This window comes from Bombina bombina, chromosome 1 (assembly GCF_027579735.1).
Source record: "Bombina bombina isolate aBomBom1 chromosome 1, aBomBom1.pri, whole genome shotgun sequence".
Lineage (NCBI taxonomy): Eukaryota > Metazoa > Chordata > Amphibia > Anura > Bombinatoridae > Bombina > Bombina bombina.
The window spans coordinates 1,134,169,025-1,134,188,621 of record NC_069499.1 but is presented as its reverse complement, the minus strand read 5'-3'; the positions used below and the strand labels follow the sequence as shown (position 1 = coordinate 1,134,188,621).

The 19,597-nt window shown below is 39.4% G+C and overlaps 1 protein-coding gene across 1 annotated transcript in view; it reads left to right on the top strand.

Annotated features, from left to right (window-relative positions):
* Positions 1–6,434, top strand: part of LOC128641597 (keratin, type I cytoskeletal 47 kDa-like) — an 11,835-nt gene extending 5,401 nt beyond the window's left edge. The window contains exons 3-9 of the mRNA XM_053694138.1: positions 1–38; positions 321–477; positions 1,264–1,425; positions 1,870–1,995; positions 4,227–4,447; positions 4,822–4,853; positions 6,112–6,434. The exon at positions 1–38 is cut by the window's left edge and continues 35 nt beyond it. Coding sequence (XP_053550113.1) covers positions 1–38; positions 321–477; positions 1,264–1,425; positions 1,870–1,995; positions 4,227–4,447; positions 4,822–4,853; positions 6,112–6,239 — 864 coding nt within the window. The 3' untranslated portion in view covers positions 6,240–6,434. The remainder of the gene's footprint in view (positions 39–320; positions 478–1,263; positions 1,426–1,869; positions 1,996–4,226; positions 4,448–4,821; positions 4,854–6,111) is intronic.
* Positions 6,435–19,597: the final 13,163 nt, after the last annotated feature.

The following is a 19,597-nucleotide window of genomic DNA, read 5'->3' as shown; positions in this document are numbered from 1 at the left end:
GATAATGCCACACTGGCTGCTGATGACTTCAAAATGAAGTAAGTTTGGTATGCTCTTTACATGCACTTAGATTCTCAGAACTAATGATAATACAACAAAACATTCTGTGAAGAGTTTCAATATTGATATCTTAGTAAAATATCATATTTTCAGAGTATTAAATACAATCCCATTTATATAGAGCACAAATGTAAGGTTTTTAACTTGCCCATCTTGATCTCTTAGAAAAAGGGCATTACCACAGAAGGGTTTGTAGCATTCCTGTGGCAGCTGCACAAATGATGAAAGCACTTTCTAATAATGTGTCACCTCTCCTTCAGGTTTGAGGCTGAGTTGGCCATAAGGCTTGGAGTGGATAATGATGTCATTGGCCTGCGCAGAGCCCTAGACGAGTTGACTCTCAACAGGTCAGATCTGGAATTGGAGCTTGAAGGACTGAAGGAAGAGTTAATTTTCCTAAAGAGGAACCATGAAGAGGCACGTTTTACTTATATATTTGTATATGTATGTGTGTGTGTGTGTATGTATGTTTTAATCCCTTCATTACTGGAAACAGACAGATATGTAGCAGGGGCAATCAGTCTACCATAGACATACATTGAATAGCAAGGGGTTATGGTTGTAGGCAATGGGGGCAGTGCCTGGGCAATGTCAAAACCCAAGGCAAATCTTGATGTGCTCTGGCACCATGGATTTGTCCAAGTCTGTTGTATGATATGAAAGTGACATGTTTACGGGATCTAAGGACATTAAAGGGACATAAAACAAGTTGGGATAGAGACAAAATAATATAATATGTAAATTAATTATTTTACCTGCAAATTTATACTGCAGTGCCTCCCCATTAACCCTTTCTTTTTAGTTTCTGAATTGTAAAGCTCTAACTCCCCCCACACAATTCCTTTTATGGCTGTATCTATGTTTATTGTTCTTTTGGTAGAATGCAAAAGTGAATAGGGATTATCTGCTGGAGCATGCCTAGAAGCTGTGAACTCAATTGAAATACAATGCCTGTGCCTAAACACTGATAAGGGGGGTGGAGTTGGCTGCTCCAGGTAGCTTAGCTATGTAATGAATTTTGCTTATTTTTGAAAATTATTTTAAAATACTTGCCAGCAATTTTTAAACATTTTTTTATGCAAACTATTTTAAATTAATTAGCCCTTTTAGGATATGCACAGATCTCAACCTGTTTCATGGGACTTTAATTCTGACTTGATGACTTGATGTTAACAACGTCCCCTTCTCTTGTTTCTCTTTCAGGAACTTGCTGCTTACAAAAGCCAGGCAGGAGGCACTGTGAATGTGGAGATGAATTCAGCCCCTGACGTTGATCTGTCAAAAATTTTGGCAGAAGCGAGGGAACAGTATGAACAACTTGCCGAAAAGAGTCGTCAGGAAGCAGAGACTTTGTACTTACAGCAGGTATGTGATGGCTCAATCTGAAGGACATTTAGGGCTAGATTAGTGGAGCGCTATTTTACCTGTAAAGGGATTGCGTTCAAATTGCGCCTAACTTGTAATACCATTGCACATCTACGTGCTCTGGTATTACTGAGTGGTGCACAAATATAAGTGCAATTTTGTGCTCCACTCGTAATCTAGGCCTTAATGTTCTTATATGTCTTTCCTATAGCCCTATAATTCACATTATCTATAAACATAGACTAGTGACACAAATCCATATCTTTACGCTGAAAGTAGCGTAACTAAATAATAAAGTCGTAACTGTAATAAAGTCATATTAAAATATACAATTTAAACAATAGTACAGTAGTTGTCTAACACTAGACAAGTTATCTAGACGTGGCATAACTAATCCTACTTCTGACCTGTGAATTCTAACAATACTGAAAACTCTTTTCACAGTGTGAGCCTCTGTACAAGGAAGTTGAATGCAATACTGAAGCTATCCACTTATCAAAGACTGAAATCACAGATCTGAAACGCACAGTGCAAAGCCTGGAGATCGAGTTACAGTCTCTCATGAACATGGTTAGTATGAAAGAGAACAATATGTCTCGGCTGCATAAGGAAGACAAAGCCATAATGTTACAGGTAGAAAATCCTTTATCCAAACTGCTTGGGATTGGAAAAGGTTTGGATATTGGAATAGTTTGGATTTTGGAATATTTGCATCTGTTAAAGGACCAGTCAATAGTTTTAAAATGCAAAATGTTAATATCATTACCGGTGCATAGGTTTTGTGAAATGAAATGCATCTGCAGCATAAAATTTGTATATTTTAATGTAAATATTTTATAAAACATACATTTTTATTTTGGTGTGTTCAATTATGGCGCCATATCCCGGCTGCCCCTGTCCTGAGGAGGATGGACATGATGTGATGAACAGTCTTACACTTCCAATCAGAGCAGTGCTAATTATTCTTCTGCAGTGCAAGGCTCTAAATAAAGCACTATAGAACAAATCTACTAAGCAACAATATCCCACAACACACGTCTCATTGCTAATGGGTATAATGTAACAAGCACAGGTTTCCAAATGTTTACACACACATAAGAATAAGAAATACCTGTGCTGTGTGAATGCCTGACTAACACTCCGCAACACTTCCCCTGTTACCTGGATGCAATTAGTCTGACAAGATCGAGCAGTCGCAGTGCTGACATGCTTGGAGCAGCGCATTAACACTAAAAGATGCTGCGCACGTTTCTTTTACGTGCACTGTAGAGCTATTGCTGGTAACCACATCACCGGCCCATTAACGCATGCGCACATGACAGAAATCATGCTCTGCTAAATTGGCTAGAGAGACTCTAGAGGATGGGGAATCCTCAGAGGATGGGGATTGTTTTCAGAAAATATGCATAATTTTTTAATAAGATTAGCATCAAAATGCTTCATATTTTATTATGTAGCTAATTATGTGCACTTCCTGCAATGTTGACTGGTCCTTTAAATAGGAAAGTTTGGAGAGGGGATGAGACCAAGGGACCTATTTATCAATGTCTGTCTGACATGATATGCTGTAGCGTATCATGTCTGTCAGACATCGCTGAATGCCGACAGCATACGGTGTCGACATTTAACATTGCACAAGCAGTTCTGGTGAACTGCTTGTGCAATGCCGACCCTTGCAGATTTGCAGCCAATCGGCCGCTAGCAGGGGGTGTCAATCAACCCGATCGTTTAGGATCGGGCGGATTGCAGACCGCAGCCTCAGAGACAGCGGACCAGTTATAGAGCAGCGGTCTTAAGACCGCTGCTTCATAACTGCTGTTTCCGGCGAGCCTTAAGGCTCGCACAGAAACACGGGCATCAGGGGCCATTCAGCCCAATGAAAAATCGGCCCCTATGTGAATACCACAATATCTTATGTCATTTAGGCAATATTTACATGTCATTACACAGCATATACATGTAACCTAAAGATAGTTTCATTTGTAATACTTTTAAATACAAAGCACCCTCAGAAAGATAGTACAGGTAATGTTATCAGAAAGGTAATGTTTGTTGTTTTAAATAACATTTTAGTTTTTTAAATTGCATTTTAGAACAAAAAAACAAACAGAGAAGATTGTGACTTACAGACAGGGAAAAACTTAGTTTTTGATCTTTTCATTTAAAAAAATAAATAAATACATTTCAGAATAAGTTTGGAATTTGGAATTCCGGATTTGGGGATCTGTACCTGTATTTTGATCACAATGAGAATAATAATATTTAAACTAGTATCATCAACCATCAGCCGTCTGAGTTTAGGTTAAAGATAAACTGAATTCAAAACTGTATTACCCATAATTATTCATAGTAAAAAGTAAGGCATTATTTATTTTGCCTGCTTTTCCAGTAATTTCATTTTGGAAACTGTGTTTATGTTCCACTGCCACAGAGAGGCGGAAATGGATTCTTCCGAATCCAAAAAGCTAATCCTGCAATATCACTCCAGGAGCTTAATTATAGCTTCCCCTAATTGGCTAGAGCAGGGGAAATAAGATTAACGTACTGAAAATGTTTTTCAAGGAGTGTGTCTCTGGACTGCAAAACATTGCACATTTTGGTAACAAAAATAAATTATTTTGTATGCAGAACTTTTGCAATGTAATATTATATATAAATGTAGCTAATTATAAAGTGTTTTGTGGAGCATTCACACAATTGAATTTTCAAAATTTGGAAACACAGAAATAATAATAATATAATAATAAAAAAGTATGGCCATATTGATCCCTTATGTTACCTCTCAAATGTTTTATTTCCAGAAACAAATGCTGGATAGCACGTTATCAGAAACAGAGGCTCGCTACAGCGCTCAGTTGGTTCAGCACCAGGCTATGATTTCCCAGATAGAGGCTGAGCTCCAGCAGGTCCGGTCAGATTCAGGGCGCCACTCTATTGAGTACAGTAAGCTCCTTGATGCCAAGGCAAGACTGGAGCTGGAAATCGCCACATACAGACGTCTGCTGGATGGGGAAGACTTAAGGTAAAAACCATAATACAGATTCATTATCAGTTCCTTGAATTATTTTGCAGCAGCACATCCATCTTCAGGTTCACTGGTCTCGGTTTCAAACTTTTACATGTAAAGGCTTTTGTTTGAATACTTTTCTGGACAGAATTGTTTTCAGCATCTAAAAATAATAATAGTAATAATCATCATCATCATCATCATCATCATCATCAAATCCTAGTTTCATGGTAGAACCCATTATGCATGTCTTCTAAATCACTGCAACTCACATTTTCTCCAGTTCTTATTTACAAAACTTTCTGAATTGCTGTAGACTCATAAGTATTTATAAGAGATGAGCAACTGTATTGTGATATATTGTTTATATTGTCTTTTTCTGTTTTCAGTATGTCACAATCAACACATAATACTCAGAAAGGTGAGTAGTTACTGCTGATATAAGGTTAAATTACAAGTGGCGCACTATTGCAATAAAATATAATAATAATAAAGCGCCAAATTATGAGTGGAGTGCAAACGTGTGCGATAAGAGGTTTATCGCGGGTGTTTGAGCTTGTCTGGCTTACCACTGGTATTATAAGTTGAAAGTTAGCACGATCGCTTGAACGCAATAATAATTATTTTAAAACAAAATGCACAAAAAAGTTATAAAGGCTCAAAGATATGAGGTCTCAGGCAAAGGGCTTTAACATTGATATAGATACAAATGTCTAAATATGTGTGTATATATATATATATGTGTGTCTTTATATGTGTACATATATATTTATGTATTTATATGTATTTACAGACATATTTACACATATAAACACATAAATCCATGTGTACACACACACACACACACACACACACTCACATATATATATATATATATATATATATATATATATATATATATATATATATATATATATATATATATATATATATAGACATGTATATAAGTGTATTGGAGCCCTTTGCAGTTAAGAAGATGAAAACATGAAAACGATATTTATGCAATATTCATTTTTTAATAAAGTCTATACTGTGTATTTACTGTAAATTCATATTTAATTTCATAGTACACATGAACATGACCAACGTTTCAGCCCCAACATGGGCCTTTATCAAGGTGCACAATGCCTGAACAGAACTGCTTAAATACCAGAGGTTTATAATTTCAGGAAACAAAAAGTTAGATATGTGAAGAAAACATACAACGTTTCAAGCCTATTCAAGGCTCTTAGTTACATGACTAAGAGCCTTGAATAGGCTTGAAACGTTGTATGTTTTCTTCTGAGGACCCTATGTGGAAATAAAGGTTCTTTTTAAAGACCTTGGAGGCTGGAATACTTTCTGTTTCTTGGATTATGCACTGGGACTTTGGCAGGTCCTTTTATTCCGTGCCCCATAATGAGAAAGGTGTGCTATTTTCCAAACTTTTGGAGTTTATAATTTCAGGCCAGGTTCCCTCAGCTGACGTCACATATCTACCTTTTTCCATACTCAGCTTCCTATCGCCACCTAGTGGAGATTTATAAAACTGCACTCTTTGCTTCTATGTTTTCGGGCTTGCTGGAAAAAATATAAATATCTGTGTGTGTGTATAAACAGTTTTTTATCTCTTTAATATTAATACTAAAGCAAGGGAATGGCTGGGCCTTCTATACTGAGTTTCACACTGTCTCTTTTAGCTGTGGCTATCTGTACAGAGAATACCAACACAGTAACAACCGTAGTGAGGCAGAGAACTATGATTGAAGAAACAGTGGATGGAAAAGTGGTATCTTCAAGTAATACAGAAGTTATCCAACAATCTTAAATGAAACAAACATGAAGAGTGAAGGAGCTGCTAAATCGTGGTTGATGCAGTACATTTAAAGAAAGCAACAAGAAAATAAAGACTAATGTTTGACCAAAGTTTACATGATACACATTTTGTGTTTGCTCAGTTCTTTTTGCACAAACCCGTTGCACTACCATGATGCCAAAATAAAGCCTTTTTTCGATTTTGAAAGTATGTGTGTTTCTTGTGTTTTACTTCATTCGATGAATAAATATTTTTTTCTTATTTTTCTGCAGAGAGGACACACTTTAGTTATATTGCATAAACCATTTAAATAATATATGTATAGGAAATGGTATGTGTAACAGAAAAATTACTTAATTCATTTTAATTTTTACTTTATTACTCATCAGAATAATTGTGTACAGTTTGGGACATAAATAAACTAGAATTAGTTAGAAAGAGGGCTAATTAAATGGTACATAGTCAAAATAAAATCTGCAAAAAGTAAGATTTAATGACTTTATATTTCTCAACATTTCAAGCAGCCTAAGAATCGGGTATATTATTTAAAGGAACATTAACTACAGTAGAATTGTATAGTCAGCAAATTCCTAATAAAAAGGCAATACAGTAACACTTCGGACCTCAAATGAGCAGTAGATTTTCAAGGTTACCTTCCATTTCCCTGTCCCTGTATTATACGACAGTCATCAGCTAATCGCAGACATATTATGCTATTCCTGATTTACTATGATCGTGTGCCTTGTAGCAAACTGTTTATTTATCCATAAACACAAAAGCGGCACAATTATAAGGAAACAGGAAACAGCATAAACGTAAAGAGGCCAATGATCATCAATACTCAGAAGGGTGTTTTTTTTATAGTAAAATTAGATTTTTAAAGCTTTTTCCCCCTTAAAATAGGGAACATCAGACCAAGATATCATAATCTCAAGGTGAAGAGTATCAGGTTTAGGAGTAAATTGTAGAAGAACATTGCTAAAAACTTGGTTGACATACGTAGTAGGATTTCATCTGGGGTAGGGGTGATGAATATCTAAGGGAATTAAGAATGTCTATGATTTAAAGGGTAAACTGAAGATTAATTAAGACTAAATATCAGCTATGAATATGGGTGGACTACATGGGCTCTTTTTGAAATGTATATTCCTACGTTCTTATATACAGTAGCTTCAAATGCTGCTCCATATTACCACTCACTATGGGCTCGATGATCTAAACTTTGAGGGTTCAGACCTGTTTTTTCTCACTGACCATTGCAGGGGCTGCACTGGTGGAATGATCTACAAAAGGAACTGTCCCTGCGAGTGGCAGGATGGCTCCTATTGAATGTAATGGAGCTTGCTGGATAGGGACACTTCGTTCTGTAATACAATTTATTCCTTTGTAATGTACATACAAAATTTAAGTTTTGGGTAAAATACGATTTTTGTGAAGAATTTTGTTACGATATTTGATACAAGATAAAAGAAAAACTAATTGCGCTTCTGAAATCAAACAAATGATTCATAGCTGAAACATATGGCGAATATATAGGAGGTGTATAGTGTAAAAGGCAATTCGTACAATTTAATTTAAAATACTGCTATATAGGTCTTTTTAACACATAAAATAAAAAATACACAGTTATAAACAGTTAAAAAAATACAAGTGACACATAGTATCTCTCAACAAATCTTGAGACACTTATGATGCAGCAGTATTACAATATCACAGCCAGAGGTACTGTATGTCCATACACATGGAGTCCTTTTTTCTGCAAGGGAAATATTTCTCCAATGTCTGTTGCAGGAACTCAAAACGTGCTGCAAATACAGACAAACACTTGTCTCAGAAGTATATAAAAACTCCTCACAAATTTAGTATATCCGAACTTACAGTTAAGTTTGTAGCGATCAGCTTCACTCCGGATCACACAGAACTCTGAGTGCTGATTTTTGGAGCACAAACCTGTCAGCGTTCGCTGAATAGCAACTTGGAACAGGACCAGGTGTGATGTGAGATCTGAACCTTCAGACTACAGTGTCCGTCATAGACCAAAAGAAGCAACGCGTTTCAGATTTCTCTTGTCAAGCTTCTAATTCATAGATGAGAGACGGCTCCTGTTTTGAATTCCAGCACTTTGTCACTTGCCTATAGCGCTAGAGGCAAGTGACAAAGTGCTGTGTTCCGAAAATCAGCACACAGAGTTCTGTGTGATCCGGAGTGAAGCTGATCGCTACAAACTTAAAGGGCCACTAAACCCAAAATCTTTCTTTCATGATTCAGATAGAACATACAAATTTAAAAAACATTACAATTCTATTCTATTATTTATTTTGCTTCATTTTTTAGATATCCTTATTTGAAGAAAAAGCAATGCACATGGGTGAGCCAATCACATGAGGCTTCTATGTGCAGCAACCAATCAGCAGCTACTGAGCATATCTAGATATGCTTTTCAGCAAAGAATATCAAGAGAATAAAACAAATTAGATAATAGAAGTAAATTAGAAAGATGCTTAAAAATGCATTATCTTTCTAAATCATGAAAGAAAAAATGTGGGTATCATGGCCCTTTAACTGTAAGTTCGGATATACTTAATTTGTTAGGAGGTTTTATATACTTCTGAGACAAGTATTTGCACGTTTTGAATTCCTACAACGGACATTGGAGAAATATTCCCCTTGCAGAAAAAAGGACTCCATGTGTATGGACATACCGCTGGCTGTGACATCGTAATAATGCTGCATCATAAGTATCTCAAGATTTGTTGATAGATACTATGTATTACTTGTATGTTTTTAACTGTTTATAACTGTGTATTTTTTATTTTGTGTGTTAAAAAGACCTATATAGCAGTATTTTTAATTAAATTGTACAAATTGCCTTTTACATTATCCACCTCCTATATATTCGCCATATGTTTCAGCTTTGAATCATTTGTTTGATTTCAGAAGCGCAATTAGTTTTTCTTTTATCTTTTGTCAATAGAAACTGTTTAGGGATTTTATACTAATGTAACTTTTTGCTTACATATTGGCGAATATTATCCAGCGCTTTTTCCTCTCCCCTAGAGTTTTACGATTTTTGATGCACCTTAGCAATATTTTTTTTCCCCTGCTTATTTTTGTATGAATGATTATTTTTTTGTTTTATATGATGTTTAGCAAGACACCCTGTTTTCAGGGTAAAAAGTGGCTTTAGATTATTCCACCAAGGAAATAGAAGGACTTTCGAACATTCTTTAATAATTTCGCCAGTCCAGAGAGCTTTAAATCTTTGGGCTCTTAGTCTCTTTTTTTATGATGGTTTTATTTTTCCAGTTATCTAAATCTTTCAAGACTTCATCTCTGATACGTTTGTAATTTAGGTCTACTAGTTCTTTTATAGAGAAAGACAAGGTGATTCCCAGATATTTCAAGGTAATGGGGGCAATATTTATTAAGGCACTGCTGTTTCAGACTCAAAAGTTCTGGGGTGTTCTGTGATGTTCAAGATCTTTGTCTTTGAGGAATTTAGGAGAAAGTCTGAGACTGCTCCATACTTTGCAAATTCTACCATCGATACTTGTTCGGAGGGAATGGTGTCTGAAATCTTCAAGAGGATGTCATCGGCGTACATTGCCAGTTTGTGTTCTGTCTGGTCTACAGTTATACCTTTTATTTTTGGATTAGCCTGAATTTTACTAGTCAGCACTTCTATAGTAAGTGCAAACAGGAGTGGGGAGGGTGGGCATCCCTGCCTTGTTCCATTAGTGATCTGAAATGTCTTGGAGAGTATGCCATTTACTCACACTCGTGCATTAGTGGCTGAATAAAGTGAGAACACCCGGTTTATAAAGCTAGGACCGGAAACCAATTTAACCAAGGTAAGGCGCATAAAGGACCATGTAACCCGGTCAAATTCTTTATCGGCATCTGTTGAAACTAGCTCGAGAGGGATCGAGTTAGCCTGGGCATATTAGATCAATTGCAGTACCTTAAGGGTGTTATTTCGCACTTAACCCAACCTGGTCTGTGGAGATCAGTTAGGGTAGGAATTTATTTAGTCTGTTGGCCAGGACTTTGGCCAAAATTTTCACATCCGAATTAAGCAGGGATATAGGCCTAAAGCTTCCAGGTTTATCTGCTGGTTTTTCAGGCTTAGGTATTACTGAGATATAAGCTTCTAACATTGTGCCTGGAAGGGATGGTGTTTCTGATAGTTGATTAAAAAGGAGAAGCAGCTGTGGTGCTAAGATGTCTAAGAAAAATTTGTAGTATTTGGCTCCATACCTGTCAGGGCCTTGTAGAATCTCTTCTAAAGTGAAGGGAGTCTCTAGGTAGTCTGTATCGTCCTTTGGCATAGATACACCTGTTAAGTACTCCATTATGGCTTGTTCTGAATCAAGCCGTAGAGGGGGCTCACCCTCCCTTTGTTCAGGGGGATGAATGTTATAAAGGGACTCATAGTAATTGCCAAACTTGTTGCAGATTGATTGCCCATCAACATGCTTGTTCTCATTTTGATCAGTTATTTCATATACATATGATTTAAACATTTTGCGACAGCACACGCTAGGAGTTTTCCTGCCTTATTTCCTTGCTCAAAAAATGGTTGTCTAAGGATTAATACTTTTTTTTTCCTCCTGTAGGAATCGTAAAAGGGCTGCCCTAGCTAGTGTTAAATTGTTCAGAAGGGTTTTGTCTCTGGGTTGTTCCTTGTGAGCAGTCTCGCTTTGAGTCACTTGGGTTAATAGAGCTCCATATTGCTACCTTCTCTTTCGGTTCAGAACAGCTTTGTGTCTAATGAGTTCACCTCGGAGCACACATTTGTGTGCTTCCCAAACAGTGGTATTGTGAATGGAGTCGTCTGCATTATGGCAGAAGTATTCCTCTATAGTTCTGTGCAGCTCTAGTTTTAAGAGGGGTTCATCTAGCAATGTATCGTCTAACCTCCACACATAGGGTGTGACAAGGGTATTGGGCCATAGAATTGAGCAGCTGACTGGTGTGTGATCAGACCATGTGATTGATCTGATACCGCTACCCACTATAAGGGTTAGGCCTGCTAGGTCTCGTATATTTTTCCTATATGGGTGGGAATAGAAGGTGAAGTTTTTAGTAGTGGTATTTAGAATCTGCCGGATGTCGTGGAGGACCAGATCTTTAAGGGAGCTCACCAGACGTTTAACCACTCTGTGAGGAGTGCTAGAGATGCCATCTGAAGTGTCTAAGCTGGGATTTAGGGATGCGTTAAAGTCTCCCCCCAAATACAGAATTCCTGTCTGCACCTCTAATATCTTTTGTGTTACCTTCTTAAATGGACAGTCAACACCAGAATTTTGTTGTTTTAAAAGATAGATAATCTCTTAATTACCCATTCCCCAGTTTTGCATAACCTAAACAGTTATATAAATACACATTTTACCACTGTAATTACCTTGTATCTGAATCTCTGCAGACTGCCCCCTTATTTCAGTTCTTTTTACAGACTTGCACTTTAGCCAATCAGTGCTCACTCCTCGGTAAATTCACGTGCATGAGCTCAATGTTATCTATATGAAACACATGAACTAACGCCCTCTAATGGTGAAAAACTGTCAAAATTCATTTAGATTAGAGGCGGCCCTTAAAGGTCTAAGAAATTAGCATATGAACCTCCTAGATTTAGCTTTAAACGAAGAATACCATGAGAACAAAGCAAAATTGGTGTTAAATGTAAATTGGAAAGTTGTTTAAAATTACATGCCCTTTTTTGGACTTGACTGTCCCTTTAAGGAAGATATCTTGTGATTGACTCGGAAAGTACAAATTAGCTAGGGTTATGGGCCTGCCATAGAGTGAGCCGGTCAGGATCAGGTATCTGCCCTTGGGATCCCTAAAAGTTTGAGAAATCTGGAAAGGTACTTTAGCCTGAAAAAGTATGCCCACTCCATTTCTTTTGGATGTGCTGGAGGCAAAGTAGGCGGCTGGGTAGTGGCGATTGTACCATTTAGGTTCTTTGGTTCTGGGGTAATGTGTTTCTTGAATATATATAATGTCTCCCCCCATTCTAACCATGTCTCGGGTAGCTATAGAGCGCTTCCCTGGGCTATTAAAGCCTTTTACGTTAATCAATATAAGTTCTATTGGGAGGTTTTTGATATAGCTTCGTGGAGGTTCCATTTGGAGGGTGAGGAAAGAAAAAAAAAAAAGGAGGGGTTTAAAGAAGAGATTGAGAGGTGCCGGAGAAGAAGGGAGAGAGCAGGATAGATTCAGGGGACTGTGGCGTAGAGGGGAGGGGTTAGAGATGGGTAAGAAGAGGTAGGAACGTCCCAAACTGCAGTTAGTAGTCCGGTCAAGATCACCAGAAGCAGTTGAATTTGGGAACTAAGGGAACTAAGAAAAGAGATTGGGAAGAGAGAAAGTGGCAGATCTAACAAGCACAACTTTGTGTCTATGTAATCTAGATCTGCAAAACAATAACAATATACCAAGTACAAAATCATGGGTAGTAGTCCCTGTACTCTCAATTCTTAAAAAATAAATATCTAATATACATTTGTAAATTAGTGCAACTTTGGAATAAGAACAATAGTTTTTATTATTATTATTATCAGGTATTTGTAGAGCGCTAAAAGGTTCCGCAGCACTATGAACATAGGTGGTATATAAAAAACAATTACAGGTATCAAATGGGTAGAGGGTCCTGCCGAGAGTTGTACTGTTGTAGTCAGCTCTTATGAAGGTGGACTACAAACAGCTGGACTCATAGGCTTACATGCTATGGGGTTTAAGGGGATAGCATTGGAGATAGGCAGGTTAGTGTAGGTTGTATGGGTCCCTGAATAGTAGAGTCTTTAGGGAGCACTTGAAGCTTTTAAAACTAGGGGAGAGTCTTGTGGAGCGAGGCAGAGAGTTCCATAAGATGGGAGAAAGTCTGGAGAAATTTTGTAAACGGGAATGTGAGGAGATAACAAGAGAGGAGGAGAGTAGGAGTTCATGAGCGGAGCGAAGGGGTCTGGAGGGAGAGTATCTGGAGACAAGGTCTGAGATGTAGGGGGGAGCAATGCAATTGAGGGCTTTGTGTGTCAGAGTGGTGAATTTTGTGTTTAATCCTGGAGGCAAGAGGAAGCCAGTGAAGGGATTGGCAGAGAGGTGCGGCAGATGAAGAGCGACGTGTAAGGAAGATAAGCCTGGCAGAGGCATTCATTATGGATTATAAAGGAGCTAGGCAGCAGCAAGGGAGACCAGAGAAGATAGAGTTGCAGTAGTCGAGGCGGGAAAGGATGAAACAGTGGATTAAAACCTTAGTTGTGTCTTGTGTAAGGAAATGTCTGATGTTAGCGATGTTTTTAAGGTGGAAGCGGCAGGCTTTAAAGGACTGAATGTGAGGAGTGAAAGAAAGATCTGAGTCAAGTGTGACCCCAAGTCATCAGGCATGTGAGGTTGGGGTAATGGTGGAGTTATAGAGACATGGGGGGTGGAGATTTTGGAAGAAGGGTGGAAAATAAGGAAATCAGTTTTGGAGAGCTTTAGCTTGAGGTAGTGAGAGGACATCCAAGATGAGATATGAGAGAGACAGTTAGTGACCCGGGTTAGCAAGGAAGGAGATAGTTCTGGTGCAGAGAGGTAGATTTGGGTATCATCGGCATACAAATTATAGTGAAACCCATGGGACTTTTTTAAGGAACCTAGTGAGGACGTGTAGATTGAGAAGAGAAGGGGACCGAGGACAGCGCCTTGCGGTACCCCAACAGAAAGGGGTAACGGGGCAGAGAATGCCCCAGAGAAGGCTACACTAAAGGTATGGTTAGATAGCTAGGAAGAGAAACAAGAGAGAGCTCTGTCACATATGCTGAAGGATTAGAGGGAATGGAGCAAAAGAGGGTGATTGACAGTATCAAAGGCTGCAGACAGATCAAGGAGGATAAGTAGAGAGAAGTGGCCTTTGGATTTTGCTGTAAGTAGGTCGTTGGTAACCTTAACAATTGCTGTCTCTGTTGAGTGAAGGGAGTGAAATTCAGATTGCAGTGGATCAAGAAGGGAGTTTAATGTAAGGAAATGGAATAGATGTGCATATACTAGCTTTTCAAGAAGCTTTGAGGCAAGAGGGAGTACGGAAATAGGGCGGTAGTTGGATGGGGAGGTTGGATCGAGAGAAGGTTTTTCTGAGGATAGGTGTAACTAATGCATGTTTAAGAGATGTGGGAACTATACCAGTGCTGAGGGAGAGGTTGAAGATGTGTGTGAGTAAAGGGGTAAGGATAGAAGAGATGGAGGGGAGTAGTTGTGAGGGGATGGGGGTAGAGGGGACAGGTAGTGAGGTGAGAGGATAGTATAAGGGCAGAAACTTCTTCCTCTGTAACAGGGGCAAAAGAGCTACATTTATGGCTGTGTGGGTTTTGGATGATTGTGAGCTTTTGAGGGGGTGGGAGACCGGTAGTATATTGAGAGCTGATTTCATTTCTGATGGAGTCGATTTTGTTGTTGAAGTAGCTCGCAAAATCTTGAGCTAAGAGAAAAGTTGTAGTGGGAGGTGGAAGTGGGCGGAGAAGAGTATTGAAAGTGGAGAAGAGACGCTTTGGGTTTGAAGAAAGAGTAAAGATAAGAGTGGAGAAGTATTGTTGCTTATACAGATTAAGGGCAGAATAGTAAGAGTTCAAGATGAACTTATAGTGAAGAAAGTCAGCAGAACTCCGAGATTTCCTCCAGTGTCGCTCAGCAGTAGAGGAACATCTGCTTAGGTACCGTGTCAGAGAAGTATGCCAGGGCTGAGGATGAGTGTATGTTTTCCGAGCTATAGTGGTTGGGCCAGATTAGACTGATGTAAGGGTGGAGTTATAGAGGCAGATTCATCAGGACAGGAAAAGGAGGGGATGGAAGAGAGAAGATGTTCGAGAGAGCTAGCGAGCTGTTGCTGATCTAATGACTTGATACTTCTGTGAAGTTTAGTGTGAGGAGTAGAATGATGGAGAGTTGTAGGGAGGGAGCTGATGTTACAAGTGAGGAGGTGGTGGTCACAAAGAGGAAAAGGTGAGTTTGTGAAGTTTGAGATAGTGCATAGATAGCTGAAAATCAGATCAAGGGAGTGACCACCTTTGTGAGTGGGAGAGTCAGTCCATTGTGACAGGCCGAAAGAGGAAGTGAGTTGCAGAAGTTGTTTTGCAGAGGAGACAGTGGAATTATCAACATGGAGGTTGAAGTCACTGAGAATGAGGGCAGGGGTATCTGAAGAAAGGAAGTAAGGTAGCCAGGCAGCAAAGTGATCTAGAAATAGAGTTGCCTAGTTTATGAATTATTAAACATGTGCTGCGCAAAACATCTTGAGTCAAAATTGTATTAACTGCATCCTGAAAAAAATAAAAAAAATAAAAGTTTCTATTACACTCCTCACTCCCCCCCTCCCCCTTATTATGTGCTAGCTTGCGTGTACCTATCTAGTGTTTAGAGAGAGGCCAGTGATTAGCGTGGCATTTGGGTGTACTTTTGTGAACTTATGATGTGTGTGTCAGAAAATAGTCGAGGCAGTATTAGCTTTCTAATGGTGATTGCGTAGCGATACAAAATATAAAAATAGTGTAACAAAGAATATTAACCTAGTAGTGCGCTTTATATTGGTCCATGATTGGAATCAAACTTTAAACACATCACTGAAAACTTCAAGAATCATACCTTGGTTACTCTAACGTGAAAATGTTTTGTAGCTGTGTAAAACACTCCTCGCATGCTCTTCCTGTCTTTGTGTAAATATTTTGATCTTTTTGGGGGTGGGTGAGGGGGGGTTCTTATGTTGTGTGTCTCCAATTTGCAAGTACAAGGACTATGCCTATGTGTAACTGTTAGGAGACTCTTTGACTGTAGCTATAATCAGGGGTCAGTGGTTGGCATATTGAATTCCGATAGCTTATCAGATGTTTGGTGGGATGTGTCTTATTAGTGCGTCACAGGAATCAAGTAAGTTACGCATAGGGCTATCTTTCTTTTATGTAAATATTGCTATACAAACCAGTGTGGTGGAATATCGGGAAGCAGTGACTTTAGCAATTAAAAACAAATATTAGTTGTTTGACCATAAACAATGTAAACACAGCACAATAGTGTCTATCTACTTAGCTGTCAGAGGTCCATTGTTATCAAAACTCTGAATTAGAACCAGCACAAATATCTTCTTCATGGCCTAAACTTGTCAGCAGTCCATGTTGAGGTGCTTATACTTCCTCGCCTGTAATCAGCCAGGCAGATTTTCATGTAAGTTGGGGTCTTCTCCAAGTGCTACTGGTATGTTGCCCTCTGCAGATGCTGGAGGCCTGATCCTTGTTCCAAGGGCGTGATTGAAGGCTTGAAGGTCTGAGACTGTTCTGAAGGTTGCTGTGGAGTTGTCTTCGATGGCGATAATACAAGTAGGAAACCCCCATCTGTAAGGGATATTTTGATATCGTAGATCATCCCTACTCTTTTGCACGGGTGGCAGAACAGAGATCCGAGAAGATTTGTATGTCAGCTCCTTCATATACCAGTGGTTGCTTGGACCTGGCATGCTTGAAGAGATTGTCTTTATCCTTAAAGGATAATAGCTTGACAATAACGTCTCTAGGAGGGGCCCTGGCAGGAGGCCTGGGTTGTAAAGCTTGGTGAGCTCGCTCTATCTTAACTTCTGCTGCCAATGTAGAGTCTTTGATAAATTTAAATAGATCTTGAATATATTTGTGCAGTGCTGAGGGGTTTACCGACTCTGAAATGCTGCGCAACCTCAAGTTGTTACACCTGCTCCTGTTTTAATAATCCTCTATGCGTTCCATTAAGCTCTGAACTGCTACTTCCTGGAATTACATACAGCAGTGTTGTAAATCTGAACATAAGCTTTCTTGTCTTTCCTCCATTAGGGTAACTCTTTGGTCCACGGCAATTATATCTTTTTTAAGTTTTCCAAACATTTGTTTGACGTCAAGCATGGCTTCTTTGATATCCTCTTTAGAGGAAAGGTATTTTATGTTTACTTTAGTAACGTAATTATGCTGGTATAGTTCTGTGCTATGTACTTGTGCAGCTACTGTTTGCCTGCCTTCGGGGGTCCTGCGAGTCCCTGCCAGAGCTGGGTATATATGGGCATCCCAGTACGTACAATTTGTGTGGTGTGTAGGCCCTCTGAGATATGGAGCATCGTTACTCGAAGATATGTGTCAATGCTAAGATTTTTAGGTTAAGGGCTTTGCCCAGTGAGTAGGGTATATGTCCTCTTTGCGACCTGAAAGATGTATAGTCCCTCCAAGATATGTTGACCTACTGTTATGGGAGACACACAATATCACACTGAGTGTAATTGCGGCAGCTCTTATTATTGGGCTGAATATAGTGTCCACAACTTTCTCTCCTGTATTCCTCCCTAATGGTTGTGATGTGGGTGTAAGGGTCTTTTAAATTTACTGGTTGTACCTAGTAATGTTGGCTTTATGGTGGGACTGTAACATATATAGCAGTGTGTTTTAAGCCATATGCCTCCCTATAGTTTTCCCCTATCAATAGGCCGTGTTTTTGCGAGCTACTGTGTTTCTGGCCTACCTTAAGTCACGATTCAGGTATTCAGCTTGCAGGCCAGCCCATATTGAAAGGTAGTGGGACAAAGTCGAGTCCGTCTTCAGCAGCGCCGATATCATTAGAGGTTTTGTTCTACAGCTGGGCCAGTTGGCTGCTGTGTCTGTGGGAAACCGGGTTATGCAGGGCATTGCTCCAGGGCCTTTCTCTTCATTATGTGCTGTGGGTGCGTCTGTCCACTGTGTTTCCGATATCGGCCTTTTGGAAGACATGGTGAAAACAAATTGAGAATGTTAAACTGAAGCAGGTTTATAAGGTATTGTGCAGTGTGTGGGTTGTAGATGAAAAGTGAGGAAATAAAAAAATAATAATAAGGGAACATTACAAGAATAAAGAGACACCAATATCAGATGTGAATAAAGAGAATAGAATAGAAGTTTCGGGAGATTCTATGTCTTTTTCAGGTTATCTCCTGTTTTTAACTCTAACTGTATAATTTAAAAAGCTCACCAACGCCCCATATATAAGGGGCAAAAGAAGAAATTTGAGGTAGTGATGTGAAGTCAACATTATGACATTCATGACCACAGGAAAATTACTCATTTCCCCTATAACAAAGCTATTCTAATGAATAAGTAAAGCCACCAAATCAGTTTGAAAAACACTTAGGTTACATATATGATATTGCTGGGTTTTCCATAGAATTTTGCTTGGGAAATACACAAAAAAAACCTGTAAGATATCTTTGTAAAACATGGGAAGTGATTATTATATGCAGGTACTGTTCTTTTATCTAGTTCTATTTGTTCTTACGCACGGGTGATATTAATTCAGGATCAACCAGTCTGATGTATAATTTAGTTAAATTTCAGTAATGGATGACAATAGGTAGTGGTTCTCCTTCCAGTTGGTATCAGTAATGGATGACAATAGGTAGTGGTTCTCCTTCCAGTTGGCATCAGTAATGGATGACAATAGGTAGTGGTTCTCCTTCCGGTTGGCATCAGTAATGGATAACAATAGGCAGTGGGTCTCCTTCCAGTTGGTATCAGTAATGGATGACAATAGGTAGTGGTTCTCCTTCCAGTTGGCATCAGTAATGGATGACAATAGGTAGTGGTTCTCCTTCCAGTTGGTATCAGTAATGGATGACAATAGGTAGTGGTTCTCCTTCCAGTTGGCATCAGTAATGGATAACAATAGGTAGTGGTTCTCCTTCCAGTTGGTATCAGTAATGGAAGACAATAGGTAGTGGTTCTCCTTCCAGTTGGCATCAGTAATGGATGACAATAGGTAGTGGTTCTCCTTCCAGTTGGTATCAGTAATGGATGACAATAGGTAGTGGTTCTCCTTCCGGTTGGCATCAGCAATGAATGACAATAGGTAGTGGCAGGGCTGCCATCAGAGGGTAACAGGAGTGACTGTATTCAGGGGCCTGTTGGCCTCAGGGGGTCCCAATGGCCCTGAATGCCAGGCACTGACTGCCTCAGAGGAGAGCACATTTTGAGCATGCAGGGTTGGTGGGCCCTTATTTCATTTCATACCTCAGTGTGCCATGTGTGTTGTCAGTCTTCCTGTACCCTCATCCTCCGGGTCTCCCTACTCATCCTCTCTCTCACTGAGAGAGGCCAGGGTGCTGCCTGTGGGCCCAGTGGAGTTGTGGTTAAGGCCCTAGCTGGGGTGAAACTGAGACCGGAAGAAGAGCAGAATTTCAGGACAGGAAGCAGGGGCTGGCCGGAGGGACTAGAGGAAGGGCGGCCATGAGCCAGTGATTAGTGGGTCTCCTGAGGGTCCAGGGAAGGGGTAGTTAATAGCACTATAAGAGTAAGGGGCACACAGCATCAACTGTCAGATCCTGCTGGAGCCTCAGGGGATGCTTGCTGTTGAGGCTT